The sequence below is a fragment of the Schistocerca gregaria genome, chromosome 6, assembly GCF_023897955.1.
Source record: "Schistocerca gregaria isolate iqSchGreg1 chromosome 6, iqSchGreg1.2, whole genome shotgun sequence".
Taxonomy (NCBI): domain Eukaryota; kingdom Metazoa; phylum Arthropoda; class Insecta; order Orthoptera; family Acrididae; genus Schistocerca; species Schistocerca gregaria.
This window is the reverse complement of record NC_064925.1, coordinates 497,196,026-497,218,949: the sequence shown is the minus strand read 5'-3', so window position 1 is coordinate 497,218,949 and position 22,924 is coordinate 497,196,026. Positions and strand designations below refer to the sequence as shown.

General features: G+C 38.7%; 1 protein-coding gene across 1 annotated transcript in view; it reads right to left on the bottom strand.

Moving 5' to 3' along the window:
• LOC126279023 (uncharacterized) overlaps nucleotides 1-22,426 on the bottom strand; it is a 118,010-nt gene extending 95,584 nt beyond the window's left edge. The window contains exons 1-2 of the mRNA XM_049979413.1: nucleotides 21,614-22,426; nucleotides 19,994-21,517 (exon numbers count right to left, since the gene is read on the bottom strand). Coding sequence (XP_049835370.1) covers nucleotides 19,994-21,517; nucleotides 21,614-21,838 — 1,749 coding nt within the window. The 5' untranslated portion in view covers nucleotides 21,839-22,426. The remainder of the gene's footprint in view (nucleotides 1-19,993; nucleotides 21,518-21,613) is intronic.
• Between the last annotated feature and the right edge of the window lie 498 nt (nucleotides 22,427-22,924).

Sequence of the window (22,924 nt, the reverse complement as noted above, 5' to 3'; positions counted from 1 at the left end):
AGATCGCTGATTCTCTTACTGAGAGTACAATGTATATTCAAAACTGTAAATGCAACAAACACTGCAAAATATTACACCAGGGATTCATCTTATTTGCCACAACTTTTTCTAATCACTGAAACAACAAAATTTTATGAAAAATAATCAAACATATCGGCATATCAATCTGAAAATGATTCTTTGTTAGTGGCTGTGCTGCTAAATATTATAGACCTGCAGAAGAAACCTCACCAATATCCATAACAAATGTTCCAAATGCACACTAATGTGCCCCTCGATTCAGATGATAGAAGATCCAGAATGTAGAAGAAATTTTAATCACCAGCAAGGTGAACAAGGCAGTGGTGTACAGTACTGGGATGTGTGCCAATGTCTTTCATTAAATTTCACGCCTCTCCATAGCCTCTCTTGAAGGGATGGTATATGATACTGTGCACAGCAGCATGTGCTCAGAAGCCCCATGATACTATTTGAAAGGAGTGGACATTATGTGAGCACCAGGTTCCACCGTCTGCTGACATTCTATTCTATGCACATTGATAACAACAGAAACAGAATGCATAAGCAATCATAAACGTCACCTACATGAAACAAATAGGCCTATAAACTTGTTACTTTTTCACTGTCTTAACAGGAAACCATTCTGTTTCTGAATGCACATAACACTGCTTTTTCAACCATAAACAAGTTTGGTACACATTTGAAGTAGAAATGATTACTACATAAAGTAAATAGGCCTACCTGAAACTAATGGGCAAGGATCAGATTTGTGGTGGCATCATTTTTCACAACAAGCTTAAATGCAACATTAAAGAATATGAAAGGACTGACAGCTTTCAACAACAAATTAAAATATTATCTAATTCTAGCTTGCCCAAAGGTACTGTAGTATACTTGCACTTATGACAAGATAACAGAAACATAAACAAAATTGTAATTTAGTACTTTCATGTTAGAACTGTGACTAATGATATGTATAAATTATGCTTTTACTTTGTGAACATGTCATTCTCAATGGAGAGAAGTCTTCCGAAGTAAGAGTGATTTCAAGTGTGCCGAAGGGGAATGTTGTAGGACCGTTGCTATTCACTATATACATAAGTGACCCTGTGGATAAAATTGGAAGTTCACTGAAGCTATTTGCGGATGATGCTGTAGTATATCGAGAGGTTGTAACAATGGAAAATTGTACTAAAATGCAGGAGGATCTGCAACAAATTCACACATAGTGCAGGGAATGGCGATTGAATCTCAATGTAGACAAGTGTAATGTACTGCGAATTTATAGAAAGAAAGATCCTTTGTCATTTAGCTACAATATAGCAGGTCAGCAACTGGAAGCAGTTAATTCCATAAATTATCTGGGAGTACGTATTTGGAGTGATTTAAAATGGAATGACCAAATAAAATCAATCGTCGGTAAAGCAGATGCCAGACTGAGATTCATTGGAAGAATCCTAAGGAAATGCAGTCCAAAACAAAGGAAGTAGGTTATAGTACACTTGTTCGCCCACTGCTTGAATATTGCTTACCGGTGTGAGATCCGTACCAGATAGGGTTGATAGAAGAGATGAAGAAGATCAAACGGAGAGCAGCGCGCTTCGTTACAGGATCACTTAGTAATCGCGAAAGCGTTACGGAGATGATAGATAAACTCGAGTGGAAGACTCTGCAGGAGAGACGCTCAGTAGCTCGGTACGGGCTTTTGCTGAAGTTTCGAGGACATACCTTCATGTAGGAGTCAAGCAGTATATTGCTCCCTCCTATGTATATCTCGCGAAGAGACCATGAGGATAAAATCAGAGAGATTAGAGCCCACACAGAGGCATATCGACAATCTTTCTTTCCACGAACAATATGAGACTGGAATAGAAGGGAAAACTGATAGAGGTACTCAAGGTACCCTCCTCCACACACCACCAGGAGGCTTACAGAGTATGGATGTGGATGTGGATGTAGATGTAGATACCTTGGCAAAAATTGACACATCAAATTACAAAGTAAAGAAAGAAAAGATTTCTGTTAGCGATTTTTCTCCAGATAGACTGATATGTTCACAAGCATGTTAAAGTAAGTGTGTGTGTGTGTGTGTGTGTGTGTGTGTGTGTGTGTGTGTGTGTGTTACACATGCTTATGAATGTGTTAAACACACAATTTTTTTTAAAGTAGCAGTATTGTTGTGAGTTAATAATACCTACCACTCACCTTTTACACATTACAAACTTCGAAATTCTTCTACGGAATAGGAGTTGTCAAGGAGAAAATTTTTATTTTGTTTTGAAATTTAACTTTGCTGTCTGCCAAACACTTTATATCACTGGATAAGTGACAAAAAAATTATGGTGGCAGCATTGCGCAACTCCTTTTGCGCTAAAGACAACTTTAATGTTGAGTACTGGATGGCAGTTTTTCTTCTGGTACTGTAATTATTTACATCGTTGTTCCTTTTGAACTGCAGAGGATTATTTGCAACTAACTTTGTGAGTGAATAAATATATTCTGAAGAAGTACCTAAAAGCCTAACTCCTGACACAGATGTCTACAAGATGATCACGAGTGAGCACCACAAATTATTCTTATATCTCATTTTTAAGCAGTATACTTTTTCTTTCTTAAAGTTGAGTTCTGCCAGAACTTTACTGAGTGAAAATATGAAAAATATGTCAACTTACTGCTTTGTGTCTCCCTAAGTTTTCAAATGACTCAAAGTAGAAATGTGGCTGAACTAAGTTTTAAGAGTTTCAAAACATGCATTTTATAGTTTAAATAAAAAGCATTATAAACCTTGACAATGGCTTTGCTGCAGTGGTAACACCGGTTCCCGCCAGATCACCACAGTTAAGTGCTGACAGGCTGACCATCCGGTTTGCTGAGTGCTGTTGGCAAGCGGGGCGCACTCAGCCCTTGTGAGGCAAACTGAAGAACTATTTGATTAAGAAGCTGCAGCTCCAGTCTCGTAACCTGACATACGGGCGGAAGTGTGGTGCTCTGACCACATGCCCCTCCATACCTGCATACAGTGTCACCTGTGGGCTGAGCATGACATGGTGGCCAGTCAGTACCATAGAGCCTTCCAAGGCCTGTTCAAACGGAGTTTTATTATGGACTTTGCAGAGTGGCAGTATGGTTTTAGATGTGGAGATGTGGTAGGTCACGCACAAATGCAATATTCATTCTTAGAAAGGTTATAGAGAAGTCCACTGAATACAACAGACCAGATTATCTTTGTTTAATTGTCTTACAGAAGGCTTTAGATAGGATTCAGTTAACAGATGATGTTAACCTGTCTATAATCGACGCATTCTTTCTGTCTTAATAAAAACAATTGGAGACGCTTATTCCAACAACTTCATCCAGGCAAAAACTGGCTCAAAGTTAACTAGCTGTACAGCTGTTAATAATGATGATATTAGACAAGGTGACTCTTTGAGCCTACTACCACGACCATGAATTTGTCATGGACGAGGCAATAAAGAAGGTATTAGCTCTTAGTGGTTTTAGAATGGAGAACAAAGAAATAAAAATCATTTTTTGGGCTGATGATGCAGTTCTTCTAGCAAAGAGTGAAGCTAACCAACAGAAACTTTTACATGTACTTAATGTGGCAGCCAAAAATCTAAAAATCCACTCAAAAAACCAAATGTATGACCATTTCTGGGGAACCAATTACATGAAAACCGGAAGTAGGTGGAAAAACAAACACTTAAGAAAAGATGCAAAGGCAAGAACACACTATACAATAGGAAGACCAATGATGACATACACAGCTGAGACAAGAGCTGAAACATCAAAAATCAAGAGCTTTTGGCAACCACAGAAATGATAATTCTGCATAGGATTGCAAGGAAGACACCGAGAGAAAGAGAAGTGCAAGCATTTGAAAAGGATATACAATGTGCTCCAATGAGTGGGTATATAAGAAAAAGCATGAATGGAACAAACATACAGATATGCTGACATGAGCCATCCAAGGAAAAGATGGAGTGATGTTCCCTCCCTAATTGTTATTTTCTCACTGTGTGTTACATTTATCATTGGTGTAGTACCTCTAGATGCACAGAAATGAATATGTTGTGTCTTTCTGAAAATGGAAAATCCAGGAAGGAATATAACAATATTATGAGATGGAAAGTTGCTACTCACCAAATAGCAGTGATGCTGAGTCGCAGATAGACACAACAAAAAGACTCACAATTAAAGCTTTCAGCCACTGTCCATCAGCAACACACACACACACACACACACACACACACACACAAATGCAACTCACACACATAACTGCAGTTTTAGGCAATTGGTGGGGATGGCGAACAGTGAAGTACTGCAAGTTAGACGGAGGGCAGGGGTGAGGTGGAGAGCGAGAGGGGGGGAGACAGCTGCCTCTCGTTCCCTACCAAGAAGTCCATTCCGTACACCCTAGCCACCCGTGGTCGTCACATCTGCTGTGATGAGCAGTCCCTCTCGAAATATACCAAGAGTCTCACTGAAGCCTTAACTGATCATAAGTATCCTCCCAACCTTGTACAAGAACATATCCCCCGTGCGTTATCTTTCCAGTCTCCCGCCATCTCCCAAAGTCCCACAGCCCGGCCACAGAGGAGCATTCTCCTGTTAACTCAGTACCACCCAGGACTGTAGCAACTGAATTACATTCTCCACCAGGGTTTTGATTACCTCTCGCTGTGCCCTGAAATGAGAAAGAAATGTCCTACCCACTATCCTTCCCATTCCTCCCACAGTGGTATTCCACTGTCCACTGAACCTACACAATATAGTTGTCCATCCTTACACAACCCCTCTTCCCAATAACTTACCTCATGTTTCATACCCCTGTAACAGACCTACATGCAAGACCTGTCCTATACATCCTCCCATCACCACCACCACCTACTCCATTCCAGTCACACTAACATCAACTATCCCATCAAAGGCAGGGTTACCTAAGAAACCAGTCATGTGGTCTACAAGCTAAGCTGCAACCACTGGGCTGCATTCTATGTAGGCATGACAAACAACAAGCTGTCTGTGCACTAGAATGGCCACCAACAAACTGTGGCCAAGAAACAAGTGGATCACCCTGTAGCTGAACACGCTGCCAAACATGATACCCTTCATTTCAATGACTGCTTCGCAACTTGTGCCATATGGGTCCTTCCCATCAACACCCGCTTTTCTGAATTGCGCAGGTGAGAACTTTCCCTGGAATACATCCTATATTCTCATAACTCTCCTGGCCTCAACCTTTGTTAGTCACTGTCCTCAACCATCCAGCCCCTACTCTATTCCCATTCAAGCACTACACAGCTGTCATTCCACCACCACACCCAGTCTTATTATTTCTCTTGTATTTTTGGATTGATTACAATACTAGTGTCATCCAAAAAAAGAAATAATTCTGCTTGTTGTATGTTAGACTGAAGGATATTTACATATCTGAGAAACAACAGTGGACCCAAGTTTGAGCCTCATGAGATCCCATAAGCGATTTCTCCCCAGTCAGAAAAATCTCTCCTGGTACATTGGTTGAGTTATTAAGTATAACTTTCTGCATTCTTTTTGTTAGATAGGACATTATCAGTTAGTTTGCTATAACATTAATTCCATAAAATCTCAGTTTATCAAGGAGAATATTGTGAATCATAGAGTCAAATGGCTTAGCAGATCACAGAAAATACAAACTGGTGCTATTTTGTTATTTGGTGCTTGTAAAATTTGGTGAATAAATGTGTAGATAGCATTCTCATTTGAGCAACTCTTATCAACTCCAAACTGTGATTTGCTGAGGATATTATTGTTGCTCAGGTGGGCTTCTAATCTGGAATACACAACCTTCTGAAAAAATTTGGAAAATCTTGTAAGCTGTTGTTAACACCTGTAACATTGTTTGATATCTGGAAAAATGGCTTGAGTTGGTGATGCATTACATATTTTAGGCCGGCCGGTGTGGCCAAGCGGTTCTGGACGCTTCAATCTGGAACCGCGCAACTGCTAAGGTCGCAGCTTCGAATCCTGCCTCGGGCATGGATGCGTGTGATGTCCTTAGGTTAGCTAGGTTTAGGTAGTTCACGTTCTAGGGGACTGATGACCTCAAATGTTGAGTCCCATAGTGCTCAGAGCCATTTGAACCATTTTGAACATATTTTAGAAAAAACAGTGCTAATTATATGTGAACAGGTCTTTAGTACACTGTTGGAAACTTCTTCAAATCCATATTAGCTTTTATTTTTGAGAGTATATATAATTTCAGAAGGAGGAGTGAGCGAGACATCTATATGCCTGAATTTTATGTTAGTTGATTCTTCACCATATTCTTTTGATTTTTCTCTTGAATTGTTTGTCTCTATATTTTTAACTGCATTTAAGAAATGGTTATTAAACATATCTGCTACCTGTGACTGATTGTTTACAGCCTTTCAACTTAAATTAATAGTGATGTTATCCTGTTCTGTGGCATGTTATCCTGCCTCTCATTTTACTGCATTCCATTAAGTCTGTTGTTAGCATTGCTGATTCATGATACAAAGTGAATGTTCCTTGATTTTTAATAACTTATCTCAGTAATTTTTAGTAGTTTTTATAGTGTCTGCTACTGCAGGATCTTTACTTGTTCTTACCAAAAGATACAATTACCTTTTCCTTTCGCAAGATACTTTAAACACTCTAGTGATCCATATTCTTTTAAATGACAGTTTCATGTCCTTCCTGATTAGCCTAAGTGGAACACTTTTTTCAAATAATGATATGAATTTATCATTAAATAGATTAAATTTTATGTCAACATTTGGCTCATCAGAGACCTGTGCCATAGGGTTGGGAACTGTAGGGTTCCTCTAGATGAGTCAGGTGTGCAGTACACGTCAGAGGCTGCTACCCAGGTAGCTGACTGTTTGAGGGATGCATACAAGGCTTTTCTAGATTAGGTGACTCTCCATCCGGTCCAGATAACAACAGCTGCAGAGCTGCAGAGGACACATACAAGTTTAAGAGTAAGATCCAAAGGAATGCCCCCCCCCCCCTTTCCGCTCTCTCCCTCCCCACAGGCTAGTGTATTAAAATCCTAGTAGTTAGCTGCCAAAGCATTCACATCAAAGTTCCACAGTTTCAAGAGCTTCTAAAAAACACTTAAGCTCACATAATACTACATACTGAAGTCTGGTTAAAACACTATGTCAATAGCAGTGAGATTTTTGGGGAAAATTTCAGTGTATATCAAAAGGATATGCTAATGGGAAATGGACTGGGAAATCTACTGAAATAGAAACTGAAGCTGCATGCAATACTGTTTGGGCAAGTCTCAGTACCAGTGGTGGGCATAAAATGATAACTGGATTCTTCTATCTCCTACCAGACTCACCTCATTATGTAACCAAAACCTTTAGAGAGAACCTCAGTTCCCCTGCACATAACTTCCGCAATCATAATGTAATCATCGGTGGAGACTTAAATCATCCATCATTCAGTTGGTAAAACTACATTCCTGTCAGTGGTGAGCATGACACGACATCCTGTAAAACATTACTAAATGTCCCACCCACAATGGAAATACATTAGGTGTAATGGGAAGTAGACCTGACCTCTTTGAGGATGTCCACATCAAAACTGGCATTAGTGACCATGACACAGTTGTGGCAACTATTATAACCGAAGTATAAAGAACAACTCATGTGAGTAGAAAGATGTATATTTCCAGTATACTAAAAAAAAAAATCATTAGAGTCCTATCTTAATGAGGTACTTAAAAGTTCCAGCACAGGGTAGGAGCTTGTAGAAGAATTACAGCTCAAAAGTTTAAAAGAATAGTTGACCATGCACTGGACAGCCATGTACCCAGTAGAACAGTTCATAATGGGAGAGACCCTCCGTGGTACACAGTCAATATGTGGAAACTTTTAAAGAAACAGAGCTTACTGCATAATAGGTGCAAAACAAAGCACAGAACTAGAGAGATGCTGAATGAAACGCACTTGGCCGTCACGAGAGCAATCCATGAAGCCTTCAGTGGCTATCACAAAGCCCAAAAAATCAAATCCCTGTTGGATTCTAAACTGAATTTTCAGCCAAATTACCCCCTCTTTTAACAATAGTATATTGCAGATCCCTTGAACAAAAAAAAAAGAATGTCCAGTAGTTGGAAGAATGTACAGGTCACACCCCTTTACAAAAAGGGTAGTAGAAGTGATCCACAAAACTACAAGCCAATATCATTGACACCAATTTGTTGTAGAATTTTAGAACACATTCTGAGTTTAATCATAATGAGGCATCTTTAACAGATGACCTCCTCCATGCCAACCAGTAGGGATTACACAAGCATTGATCACGTGAAACCCAACTCACACTTTTCTCACATGACCTACAAAATGCTTTGGATCAAGGCATTCAGGAAGGTGCACAATTTCCTGATTTACAAAAAGCATTTGTATCAGTACCACATCTATGTTTACTGTAAAAAGTACAGTCACATGAGATATCAAGTGAAATTTGTGATGGTACTGAGTAATTTTTAGTATGGATAACACAGAATGTTATCTTGGGTTTGCCGTTCAGAAAAGAGCAATCTGAATTGTAAATGGAGTCAAAAGAAATCATTACTGTAAAAATCTTTCTGAAAAAATATAGAGTGTTATCAGTGACCTCACAATATATCCTATCCCTTATGTGTTTTTTAATTAAGGATCACCCCATGTACAAAATCAATAGTGCCACTTTCCATTATGATACAAGATCTAACATGTCATACCCACAGCAAAAACTTGAGTGTTACACAAAAGGGAGTACATTATTCAAGCACAAAGGTGTTCAAATGCAATCCCATCAAACATAAAAAATCTTACCAGTGCCACAATTTAGGAGTAAATTGAAGGAACATCTATTGGACAACTCTTTTTACTCTCTTGATGAATTTTTAATGTAAATATTTCTTCACTGTAGTTTAGGAATGATACACTGTACGTATCATATCTATTACTATCACTTTCTAAATGTTTAATGATGTACTTTAATGTTAGCATTTTACATCCTATAATGTATGTTAACTATAATATAACACTGGAAACTCCAGGTGGGAATCTCAACAATGTAGGAAAAGATAGATGCTACTTACCGTAAAGATGACACGTTAAGTTGCAGACAGGCAAAATTAAAAGACACTTTACACAAAGCTTTCAACCACAACCTTCATCAGTAAAAGTAAAATACATATCATTCATACACAGAAGCAAGCACACCTCACACACACACGAACGCCAACTCCAGCAGCTCACGCCAGAGCTGCCGGAGTTGGCAGCCACGTGTGCATGAGGTGTGCTTGCTTGTGTGTTTCTCTTTTGCTGATGAAGCCTGTGGCTGAAAGCTTTGTGTTAGTGTCCTTTAATTTTGTCTGTCTGCAACTTAATGTGTTGTCTTTGCGGTAACCAGCAATCTATCTTTCGCTACATTGTTGTTCACTATAATATATGATTTATCTAAAAACAAAGATGATGTGACTTACCAAACAAAAGCGCTGGCAGATCAATAGACACACAAACATACACACAAAATTCTGCTTTCGCAACCAATGGTTGCTTCTTCAGGAAAGAGGGAAGGAGAGGGAAAGACTAAAGGATGTGGGTTTTAAGGGAGAGGGTAAGGAGTCATTCCAATCCCGGGAGCGGAAAGACTTACCTTAGGGGGAAAAAAGGACAGGTGTACACTCGCGCACACACACACACATATCCATCCGCACATTCGCAGACACAAACAGACATTGCCACAAGTTACCCCAAGTGAAATTCCCCGGTTTCCAGATGTGTCTTAGCATTTTCCCCTGACAAGTTTTGAGATCTCAAGGGTAAGTTAAGACGTAACTAGACAATCTGTCTTCGCAGCTATCATACAAGAAACAATAGCACAGTGTATTTGTGGTGAGAGAGTCGCAGTTCCTAAAGTCAATCACTCATGGCCTCTGGTCTGCTGAAGAGCACCGGAGTCCTGCGTCCATGAATAAACCATGAAAATCCATTGCATTATGCCACATACAAACAGTCCTGACCTGTGGACAGATCAGTGAGACTAGATCTGATGAGCAGGACCTGCACATTAGTCAGAGCCGATTGGCTTCAGATCGGCAGGCCCGATCCATTAAAGATACCCGTAGAAACGGCCTGCACTTTTGGCCCATCATGAAAATCCACTCATATGGCCAGCTATTCATGAGCCACAGACAGCATGTTGAAGAAATGAGACCTTGGTGACCAATCCAAACAACAGATAACTTGTTCAAATTCTCTGAGAATCAATAATAATGAGGATAGGTAGCAACTCACTGTAAAGATGATTGCTGAGCCACAGATAGGCACGAAAAAGGACAATCACACTCTCACAACTAATTTTCAGCCATAACTTTTGTCTGAAAATGAGAGTGGACACACATTCACACAATCACTTAGACAGAAGTCATGCACACATGACCGCTGACTCTGGCTGCTGTGCCTACAGCCTCTTAGAATCATATCCAAAGAAACTACTCCTGCCTCTCATCAGTAGCTACTGGGCCAACAGGAAGAAGTTGTGACAGCACTGACTGCAAGCGGAAGGGAGTGGTAGGAAGTGGAGAAGCAGTAGTAATGAGGGAGTAGGGAAGTGGTGCATGTACTCAGCTGCACAAACCATTTCATCTACTGAGACAAAAATAAGATTTTTCCAGTGTCCCCCCCCCCCCCACCCCACCCTCCTGACATTTCTCTGACTTGTTTGAAATTCCCTGATATTCCACGACATCCTGAACCTGTGGGAACTCTGACATCTCAGTTTCACTACAGTTCAAGCCCAAGTTTGTAGTAATTAGCATATTTTGTTTCCACATCCATGTTGTATTATAATCTATAATTGCTGTATATTTAGTTTATTGTTCACATTTATTGTTACAATATCTCAATTTTTAAACAATGGAAAATCCAGGACGGAATAATGACAATATTATGAAAATGATAAGATTGCTTCTCAACATATAGTGGAGATGCCGAGTCGTGGGGTGGGGGGTGGGGGGGGGTGGGGGTGGGGGCGGGAAGACTACTGAACAAGTCAGCTTCCAGCCACAAGAGCTTCTTCTGAATTAGACAACATAAACATGAACATTCATGCAAATACAATTCACACACACACTCACACGGCCACTGTCTCTAGCTGGCCTCAGCACCCAGAGGCAGTGGTCGTGTGTGTGAATTGTGTTTGACTGTGTGCACATACGTTGTCTATTTCAGAAGGCCTTTTGGTCAAAAGCTAACTTGTTTAGCAGTCTTTTTGTTGTGCCTGTCTATAACTCACACTCTCCACTATGTGGTGAGTAACAATTTATCCTTTTCATAATACTGATATATCTCAACTTTTAATTTTTTTGATATCTTTTTACTTTGTTAAACTTGACTCACTCCATATCTATGAAATTCTTTTGTCTACTGGATCAACGGAACACGAATAAATAAATAAACTCTGTGTTCACATGGCTCACAGTCGTCTTAACCTATGGATGTTCATAGCACCATAGGATCTCTACAAAACTCACACTTGTGTGGGAAGTTGCTATTCCTATTTCATCCAGGTCACCCCTAATGCTGTAATTAAACAATGGACAATGCTGGATGGAATGTAACAATATTATGAGTGTGGTTTCAGTTGCCTGAGACTGCAGTCGTGTGTGTGAGTTGCGTTTGCACGTATGTGTGTGTGTGTGTGTGTGTGTGTGTGTGTGTGTGTGTGTGTATGTGTCATGGTTGCCTTAAAGGCTGATGAAAGCTATAATTTTGAGAAACTTTTTGTTGTGCTTATCTGTGACTCAGAACCTCCGTCAATCTGTAATTTCTACCTTTAGCCAGGCTGTTTTCTGTTCCACCTACTATGATCACCTGATACTCTCCGACCAGAGTCCATTCATGTCAGATCACTATATCTATTTCCTGGATTGTGTCAGGCATTAAGATTTCTGGCTGGACTTTGAAAATGCTCAGTTCTCAAACAAAAAGACCCACAGGTCCCTAGTTTATAGAATATGTAAGGACTTAAAGGAAAATATATTGACAGGTAACTACAAAGGCAAGGCTGCTTAGGAATGACACATAATAAGAATGTCAAGCAACAAATCTAAATCTGTGCAGGATATTGTAAAAAGTGAAACAGGTAACATACAAAATGAGCAGGAAATTATTAAAATCTAAGCAGAATATTATAAAAAGTGTAACAGGGAAGATACATGAAGAACAGGAAATTACTCCTACAAATGCTAAGGATATCAATAGTGGTAAAAAAGGACCTGTCAAACTTCACAGATGATTACTTTATAAATGCTTTCCAAAACATGGCCTCAATTGACCACTCAGGATAAACTCAGGTTTTGCACACCACCATGCATCATGAGGTTGTTGTTGTTGTTGTTGTTGTTATGGTCTTCAGTCCTGAGACTGGTTTGATGCAGCTCTCCATGCTACTCTATCCCGTGCAAGCTTCTTCATCTCCCAGTACCTACTGCAGCCTACATCCTTCTGAATCTGCTTAGTGTATTCATCTCTTGGTCTCTCTCTATGATTTTTACCCTCCACGCTGCCCTCCAGTACTAAATTGGTGATCCCTTGATGCCTCAGAACATGTCCTCCCAACCGATCCCTTCTTCTAGTCAAGTTGTGCCACAAACTCCTCTTCTCCCCAATTCTATTCAATACCTCATCATTAGTTATGTGATCTACCCATCTAATCTTCAACATTCTTCTGTAGCACCACATTTTGAAAGCTTCTATACTCTTCTTGTCTAAACTATTTATCGTCCACGTTTCACTTCCATACATGGCTACACTCCATACAAATACTTTCAGAAATGACTTCCTGACATTTAAATCTATACTCGATGTTAACGAATTTTTCTTCTTCAGAAACGCTTTCCTTGCCATTGCCAGTCTACATTTTATATCCTCTCTACTTCGACCATCATCAGTTATTTTGCTCCCCAAATAGCAAAACTCCTTTACTACTTTAAGTGTCTCATTTCATAATCTAATTCCGTCAGCATCACCAGACTTAATTCGACTACATTCCATTACCCTTGTTTTGCTTTTGCTTGATGTTCATCTTATACCCTCCTTTCAAGACACTGTCCATTCAGTTCAGCTGCTCTTCCAACTCCTTTGCTGTCTCTGACAGAATTAGAATGTCATCAGCGAACCTCAAAGTTTTTATTTCTTTTCCATGGATTTCAACACCTACTCTGAACTTTTCTTTTGTTTCCTTTATTGCTTGCTCAATATACAGATTAAATGACATTGGGGATAGGCTGCAACCCTGTCTCACTCCCTTCCCAACCTCTGCTTCCCTTTCATACCCCTCGACTCTTATAACTGCCATCTGCTTTCTGTACAAATTGTAAATAGCCTTTCACCCCTGTATTTTACCCCTACTACCTTCAGAATTTGAAAGAGAGTATTCCAATCAACATTGTCAAAAGCTTTCTCTAAGTCTACAAATGCTAAAAGCACAGGTTTGCCTTTCCTTCATCTTTCTTCTAAGATAAGTCGTAGGGTCAGTATTGCCTCAAGTGTTCCAACATTTCTACGGAATCCAACTGATCTTCCCCGAGTCAGCTTCTACCAGTTTTTCCATTCGTCTGTAAGGAATTCGCGTTAGTATTTTGCAGCTGTGACTTATTAAACTGATAGTTCGGTAATTTTCACATCTGTCAACACCTGCTTTCTTTGGGATTGGCATTGTTATATTATTCTTGAAATCTGTGAGAATATCACCTGTCTCATACATCTTGCTCACCAAATGGCAGAGTTTTGTTAGGCCTGGCTCTCCCAAGCCTGTCAGTAGTTCTAATGGAATGTTGTCTACTCCCGGGGCCTTGTTTCGACTCAGGTCTTTCAGTGCTCTGTCAAACTCTTCACGCAGTATCATATCTCCCATTTCATCTTCATGTACCTCCTCTTCCATTTCCATAATATTGTCCTCAAGAACATTGCACCAGTGTAGACCCTCTACATACTCCTTCCACCTTTCTGCTTTCCCTTCTTTGCTTAGAACTGGGTTCCCATAAACGCTCTTGATATTCATACAAGTGGCTCTCTTTTCCCCAAAGGTCTCTTTAATTTTCCTGTAGGCAGTATCTATCTTATCCCTCAGGAGATAAGCCTCTACATCCTTGTGTTTGTCCTCTAGCCATCAATGCTTAGCCATTTTGCACTTCCTGTCGGTCTCATTTTTGAGACGTTTGTATTCCTTTTTGCCTGCTTCACTTACTGCATTTTTATATTTTCTCCTTTCATCAATTAAATGCAGTATATCTTCTGTTACCCAAGGATTTCTACTAGATCTCATCTTTTTACCTACTTGATCCTCTGCTGCCTTCACTATTTCATACCTCAAAGCTACCCATTCTTCTTCTACTGTATTTCTTTCCCCCATTCCGTCAATTGTTCCCTTATGCTCTCCCTGAAACTCTGTACACCCTCTGGTTCTTTCAGTTTATCCAGGCCCCATCTCCTTAAATTCCGACCTTTTTGCAGTTTCTTCAGTTTTAATCTACAGTTCATAACCAACAGATTGTGGTCAGAGTCCACATCTGCCCCTGGAAATGTCTTACAATTTAAAATCTGGGTCCTAAATCTCTGTCTTAACATTATATAATCTATCTGAAACCTTTTAGTATCTCCAGGGTTCTTCCATGTTCTTTCATGATTCTTGAATCAAGTGTTAGCTATGATTAAGTTATGCTCTGTGCAAAATTCTACCAGGTGGCTTCCTCTTTCATTTCTTAGCCGTAATCCGTATTCACCTACTATGTTTCCTTCTCTTCCTTTTCCTACTGTCTAATTCCAGACACCCATGACTATTAAATTTTCGTCTCCCTTCACTACCTGAATAATTTCTTTTATCTCATCATACATTTCATCAATTTCTTCATGATCTGCAGAGCTAGTTAGCACATAAACTTGTACTACTGTAGTAGGCGTGGGCTTCGTGTCTATCTTGGCCACAATAATGCATTCACTATGCTGTTTGTAGTAGCTTACCCGCAGTCCTGTTTTTTTATTCATTATTAAACATACTCCTGCATTACCCCTATTTGATTTTGTATTTATAGCCCTGTAATCACCTGACCAAAAGTCTTGTTCCTCCTGCCACCAAACTTCACTAATTCCCACTATATCTAACTTTAACCTATCCCTTTCCCTTTTTAAATTTTCTAACCTATCTGCCCGATTAAGGGATCTGACATTCCACGCTCCGATCCGTAGAACGCCTGTTTTCTTTATCTTGATAATGACGTCCTCTTGAGTAGTCCCCGCCCGGAGATCCGAATGGGGGACTATTTTACCTCCGGAATATTTTACCCCCTCCGGAATATTTTACCCAAGAGGACGCCATCATCATTTAATCATACAGTCAAGCTGCATGCCCTCGGGAAAAATTACGGCTGTAGTTTCCCCTTGATTTCAGCCATTCTCAGTACCACAACAGCAAGGCCGTTTTGGTTTGTGTTACAGAGCCAGATCATTCAATCATCCAGACTGTTGCCCCTGCAACTACTGAAAAGGCTGCTGCCCCTCTTCAGGAACCACACGTTTGTCTGGCCTCTCAACAGATACCCCTCCGTTGTGGTTGTACCTACGGTACTGCTGTCTGTATTGTTGAGGCATGCAAGCCTCCCCACCAACGGTAAGGTCCATGGTTCATGGGGGGGGGGGGGGGGGGGGGGGAGATCATGAGGTTAGTTCGAACGAAAAAGGATGAAGTGTTGCAGGTGATTAAAAGCCTCAAATGCAAAAGTCAACTGGTGTAGATGATGTTCCAGTGTCACTTAAAATCTGTATCGATTCACAAATTGCAACTTTAGTCCTTGGCTCACATTGTTAATTTATCAATCACTGGACATGTGTTCCACAAAAGATTAAAAATATCAAAAGTGATACCTTGATTCAAGTGTGGAAATAGGTATAAAGTTCAACATTACTGGCCCATTTCATTCCTTCCGGCGTTCTCTAAAGTAATTGAGAGATTAATGAAACAATGAATCACCAAGTACATAGATAACTACAGCCTACTGCATAATAACCAGTATGGGCTGCAAACAGTTACAAGTACAGAAACATTGACAAAATAGCTAGTATTTTGGATAACAACAATAGTGTTGTAAATAGTCTTCCGTGAAGACTATTTACAATACATCTGCTGAGAAAGCTTGAAGAGTCACAACAATAGTGTTGACAGAATTAATTTAGATCTTTCGAAAGCTTTCAATATGGTTACTCATGATATACTTTTAGATAAGCTGGATGCAATGGTGATAAAATGAACAGAAACAAGTGGGTTCAATCATATTTGCAAAATATGCTATTCATAAAAATCAGGTTCGTATCTGGTGCAAGGAAAGTCAAAATAGGTGTACCCCAGTGTAATGTGGTATGGCCTCTTCTGTTCCTCATTTATAAAAATGATATAACACCTCAGACACTGCTACCATGAAAATGTTGTTAGCAAAATCGTGAATAGTGGTTTACTAGTCTCATAACGTACATAACCTAAATCATTTGATTCAGGTACAGGAGACACGTCAAAATTTTGGTAAAGTTTTACCGTATACATATAACACCTGATTTTAACAAATGGTACCATAACAATAATACAATATAAAAATACACATACAATAAAAAAACTAACAATTAATTACAACTGATTTTAACAAATGGTATCATAATAATAATACAATTTTGTTACACATACAATAAAAGACTAACAATTAATTACCCCTTGCTCAAATTATCATGTTATCCTCTATGAATTCTTCTACTGAATAGTAGCATTTATCCCACAGAATCTGCAGTGGCCTTATTTTTAGACTCTCATATTAAATATATTTTTGCCCATTAGCTTGTTATATATTGTCATCCCCATATATTGTGGAGTTCGTGCATATAATTTCAAACGATGTGTGGGTAACATAAAATTACTTTTATTTCTGGTGTTGTATGTGTGGTTAAAATGATTTTCCTCAAATAATTTTTGTCTGCTGTGTACAAATATTATAATTTCATAAATGTATATGGAGGGAACTGTTAGGATTTGCAGGTTCCAAAATGATGGGCGACAAGATTCTGTTTGTTGTGCACTACACATGTATCTTTTAATTTTCTTTTGCATTTTCAGTTTCCGAGATACATTACTTGAATTTCCCCAGAAAAAGATACCATACCTAATGACAGATTAAAAATAACTATGGTGTGCTATTTTTTGTCTACTCATGTCAGCAGAGTGTGCGAGTATTTGCATTGCAAATGCAAAGCTGCTTAGTTTATTTGATAGGAACTCAATATGTGTACTCCAGTTTAAGTTGTTGTCCACATTTAGTCCTAGGAATTTGACTGTGTTAACTTCTTCCATAGGATGATTGTGATGATGTATTTTAAGTTACACACATTTCAAATGTTTGGTTTTGAAATGTACCATATTAGTTTTTGCAATGTTCAGTTTCAAGCCATTTAATTTTCTAGAGTACCCATTGTGCTCAGAATGGAGCTCTGAATTTTTTATACATCATCTTCAATTAAAACAGAAGTGTCATCCACACTGATGGGGAATTTATATATATATGGGAAAGTCATTTACATATAATAGGAACAGGATTGGCCCCAAAATGCAGCCTTGAGGCACACCTTGTGATACTGTACTCCATTTAGAATAATAATTCACCGCTTTTGATGTGACACTTACCTTTTGCTTTCTGTTGTGCAAGTATGATGTTAGCCATTTCAGAGCTTTGTCCTTAATCCCATATTTGTTTAAATTGTAGATAAGCAAGTCATGGTTCACCGAGTCAAATGCTTTTGAAAGTTCGCAGAAGATACCTGCAACTTCACTCCTCTGATCCAATGATTTGCATATCTTCTCAATAAAGTCATTTACTGCATCCAGTGTGTTTTTTCCTTGTTTGAATCCAAATTGGTTACTTACAATAATATCATTTTTTATGAAAAAATTTTTGATCTGATTTGCAACTACTTTCTCTAACACTTTTGACAGGATTGGGAGAATAGAAATAGGGTGATAGTTGGCACTAATGTAATAGTAAGTGATGTTAAGGAATCTCTGACCACTATAACTGATAAAGTCCTTAAGTCCTTGCATTCATGGTTCAATTGCCAACAGGTTGACCCTAAATGTGAATGACATAAACTATATACAATTTGAGAAGACAAGTCAAAACCAACTGGTGCTAGGCAAAAATTAATTAGAAAGGGTTCAATGCACAGAACTGGAAAGACCACATAACTAATCTCTCCCAGAAACTCAGTTCTGCATGTTTTCGCTCTGAGAATTATTTCTAAAGTTTGTACCCCAGTCAGTTCTACAATGGCTTATTTTGATTATTTCCAGTCATTTGTAGCTTATGGAATAGTTTTCTGGGGTAATATTAATAGTTGATTAAATGAAATTTTGACATTACACAAAAGGGCTTTTTAAATCTTGTCTCATAGCTTGGCTAGGGCTCACTGCAAGCTTCTATTTAGAAAGTTGTGTTTGCTTAATGTTCCCTCCTTGTACATGTAAAAATGTGTGTTGCTGATATGAGCTACACATGGTGACCTGTTAACTAAGTTTGATTATTGCAACAATAATACTTGCAACTCAGGGTCTCTCCATATACAATAAGTTACAACATCTCACACTCAAAAGACATGTGATCACTGCCAACAAACACACAGAGGTGGAGACAGAAACAGCTTTTAGATCAGAGTTAAAACTATTTCTTGTTGAGAAGTGTTTCTATAATGTAAATGAATATGTTAGCTCATACTGTAGAACTACTAGGTCCTGATTCATTGTTGGGTTGTTTTGATTCTGTTAACTGATGTACCATCAGTGCTATGTTTGTCTTTGAAAACAATGTTTCTGCTTTTGGTCTTCTGTTTCCTCTGTTTCAAAGGCAGTGAGCAAAAGATCTGGTGCTAACCTAATTTTATGTTTATAGCGTTGGCATGTTTTGTGCTTGTGTTTCCTGCCTTTTAGCAGTTCTATATAAAATACTCTTGTGTTGTATTTTTTGAGGGATATTGTAGATCAGTTTCATGATTTACCTACATCATTAATTGACTTATTGTGCATTTGTAATTTTCTGCCGTGTTACATACTTTGTTCACGTGTTTTCACTTTCTTGGTAGTGTTTTCATTTTCAAAATTTATTTTTCAGTTATTTCCTTATTGTGCATGTTGCACTCACAATGTAGATGATGTATTTTGTCATTCCCCTTCCAATAATTTACCCAGCAATGTGATTACTCGTCTTCTTGTACTGGGAGACTGGGGTTTATTCCCTGTTCAGCCATCTTGACAAGGGTTTTCCATGGTTTCCCTGTGTCTCTAAGGCAAATGCTGGGATGGTTCCTTTGAGCAGGTTATGGATGACTTCCTGCTCTATCCTATCATAATCTGTAAATATTTTATATGTACTTATTATTTCTATATGATTCTGTCATGTCTGGTACGATCGTAACAAATTGCTTATTGACGAATAAATAAATAAATCACAATCCTTACACAAATTCCTTTTCCTCTGTCACCTGGCTAAGGCTAGTAATTGGATTGGCTTCACACTTGTGACCTATTCCTAATCTCTCTTCCACCATCATGTCTACACCCTGTCATGGCTACTATCTACAGATAGCCACTTTTCTTCCAAATATAGTTGATGAAGATGATGGGGGTTTTGTGTGTGTGTGTGTGTGTGTGTGTGTGTGTGTGTGTGTGTGTGTGTGTGTGTGTGTGTGAACAGAAGTTTTGCACTAATGGTATTGTCAAGGCAGTTCATTTTTGGGCGTATTCACACATGATAATATCCATTCTTGCGTATGCATCTAATATCATTATATAAAATGGTAAAAAGACAATAAGTACAGGCCTCAATTTAGTTAAGACAGACAGATTAACAGTAAACTATGTTTCGTACAAAATAACATGACACGATTAATCTACATACCTGTTCATTACTAAGTTCATCTTGTGGACCAGTATCAGTTTCAGAATCATGATTAAATTCTGAATTCAGAGCTGACAGCACAGACGACACCTGACTACTTGTCATCGCAGGGAAAGCACCAGCTCTAGACAGCTGAGATAGAATTTCTGCAGGAGACTGCACAGCATAAGACGAGTCCAAAGCTGAGAAACTGGTGACTACAGATGTAACTTGATCAGGTGCGGAGGACTGAGAGGACTGTGCAGAAATATCAAGTGACTGTGCAGACGTGTCTGACAATTGAACAGCACCTGAAGCTTGCATCATAGCTGTAACATTGATGCCAGAAATATTTGTGGCTGCTGTATTTGGTCCAAACACTGAGCATTCTGTAAGCATTCTGTCACGAGCTGAACTTAATGTTGCCATAGATATTCCATGGTTTTGCCAAGATGGTGTTTGTCCTAAGCGAGGATCTCTTACAGAAGTTACTTGTCCAGATTCTCCACTAATTACTGAATTACATATGTGTACTGTGTCAGAGGAGACAGGAACTGAAAGTGGAATGTTCAATTCACTGCCACATACCGTGTTAGGAATTGAAATAATCTGTTCAACAGATGTTGTGGAATGCTCATTTTTGTTCAAGATTATGTTACTTGACATAGGCAACAGTGTGCTTTGAGTGACAGAAGTTTTGTGCCTGGCATCTGGTAATGGCATCAATGAATTGTGGCTAAAATCAGACGAATCATCTGATTTTATGTCAATCTTTATACCATTTTCAGTCTCACACACATCAGATACTCCAGAATCAAGGAATTTAGGTACGTCTTCATCATCGGTGACAGAATCAAAGGCAGCAGAGGAAGACAAAGCTGTTGTCAGAACATCCCTGTCAAGATTTGAAGGATTGGGATGATTTTCTGGAATATCTTGTGATAAACTTGATTTCAAATTTGACAATAAGGGTAATGGAACAGAGTCATCAATGGTTAGGTTGTTCTCAGTCTTTGGCACTGCTGAGAAAGCAGCATCCATAGTAACATCTTTTGATGATGGAAATGTGTCCTGCTTGGGTACAAAGGTGTTTGCAGATGGCAGTGCCATATCACACAAAGATCCATCACATTTGTTGGACAAGGACGAAGAGGTTACAGAAAAATGTGATGTATTTGGTGTTGGAGCAGTATGCTGAGCAATTGAAGTGACAAATGATAACTGACTTGAGTCTGAAAGACTAGCAACTGACGATGATGGCACAAAAGGTGGTGCTGCAATAAATGTACTGTTGTTCAGAGGACACACTTGGGTGACGCCAGAAAGTGTATCAGGAAGCAGAGGGTTGGTTTCTGATGGGAAGAATGTAAATTGCTGAGAATCAAGCTGATGCGCCTTTGCCACCATATTATCATTAAAGAAATTAGGGGGAAATATTTTAAGATCCTCCACATGAAATATTTCATCTGTGTCTTTTAAGTCGTCTTTCCCATGTTCATAACACGGCATAGTTTTCTCCTCTGCTGTGGCAAATGACATTAATGCCTGAAAAAAATAAATGAGGAATATATCAGTCATTGCCATATTCTAAATGGATTCATTACGCAAACAGCAAATCTACGGCAAAAGAAGGAAACGAACCTGACGCAAAATGCTTTCTGAAGGTGACCAATTTGCTGAAGAATCTGTTCGCGTATCACATACACCAGAACCATCTAACCTATCACATTTTGTTAAATCTAGCAGCTCTGAGACGACAGTGTGACAATGTGGGGACAAATCTGAATCGTAATTTAAGGCATCGTTATTAGGAGGCTCTGTCTTTGGTTTTTCCATTACAATACCGAATTTATCTGAATTTTCCATTGTGGTATCGAAATAGTATCACCGTTTTATTTCATTTTATGAGAGCCGCTACAAAATGTTGCACGTGGTAATTTACATAGAACAGAAAAATGCATTTCTTTTTCACAGCTGAGGGCAAATATAAGGGACTACGTATTCAAATAACTCAAAACTTTCATTTCAAGTGTTTAATAATGACTTCATAATCAGCTATGCGTTTTTCTCAGTTATAATATTCAACATTTTGCACGAAGAAGGTTACTACATGCAGCAGTAACCAATGTTCTTTTGTTTCGGCATCCTACTCTCGCGTCAGTTAAATATAATTTCACGGCCATATCGAAGAACATTTCACGCACTACCCTGATGTGAGGCTAGTTGCTTCCTTGAATCGTCTATGGTGTCACATTTGTTGCTGTTTCACTCACTGTGTCGCAAACACTGTTGTCGAAGGTAAAAAAAAGACTACATTTTACGAAAGCTAATCACTTCTTCCACACAGATACATTAAAATTCAATATTAAAATACCCACATGCCATCACGCCATATTTGATAACCTTGAAATTTTTGTGTTCGACTACGACTAGAATATCGGGAAGCGCCAACTTTAAATTCAAACGCTATTAACCTAGACTGTAAGAAAATATACGATCGCAGTTGAAATGTAAGCGAACACGTTATGTTGGTCATCTTACTGAAAAGGAAGTAAATGCTGTATTTGTAAGATTATTTGATAAATATTGTTGTTCGATAACACTAGTGTTAAGTATTACTTGTATATACCGACATCTACAGCATATATTCTGCGCTTAAAGCAGAACACACCGTTAACTTAAGGAGAAAATAGCGAGAATTGTTGGATGTCTGATTGATATTAGAGATTATAAATTGCAGATTTTTTTAACATTTGCATTATGAGTCTGTCAGTGATTAGCGTGTGTGAACGTGTTGAGCTTTATTAAGCTATTGAGGATTAATTTTCCTTGGCAGCTGTTTTGTAATAAAAAGGTAAATCGCAATTGTTATTATTATTGGGAAAATTGGCTAGAAATATAGTGTTAAAAGTGCATCCACCGAACCAAACTATTATTATTGCTTTCGCCAAA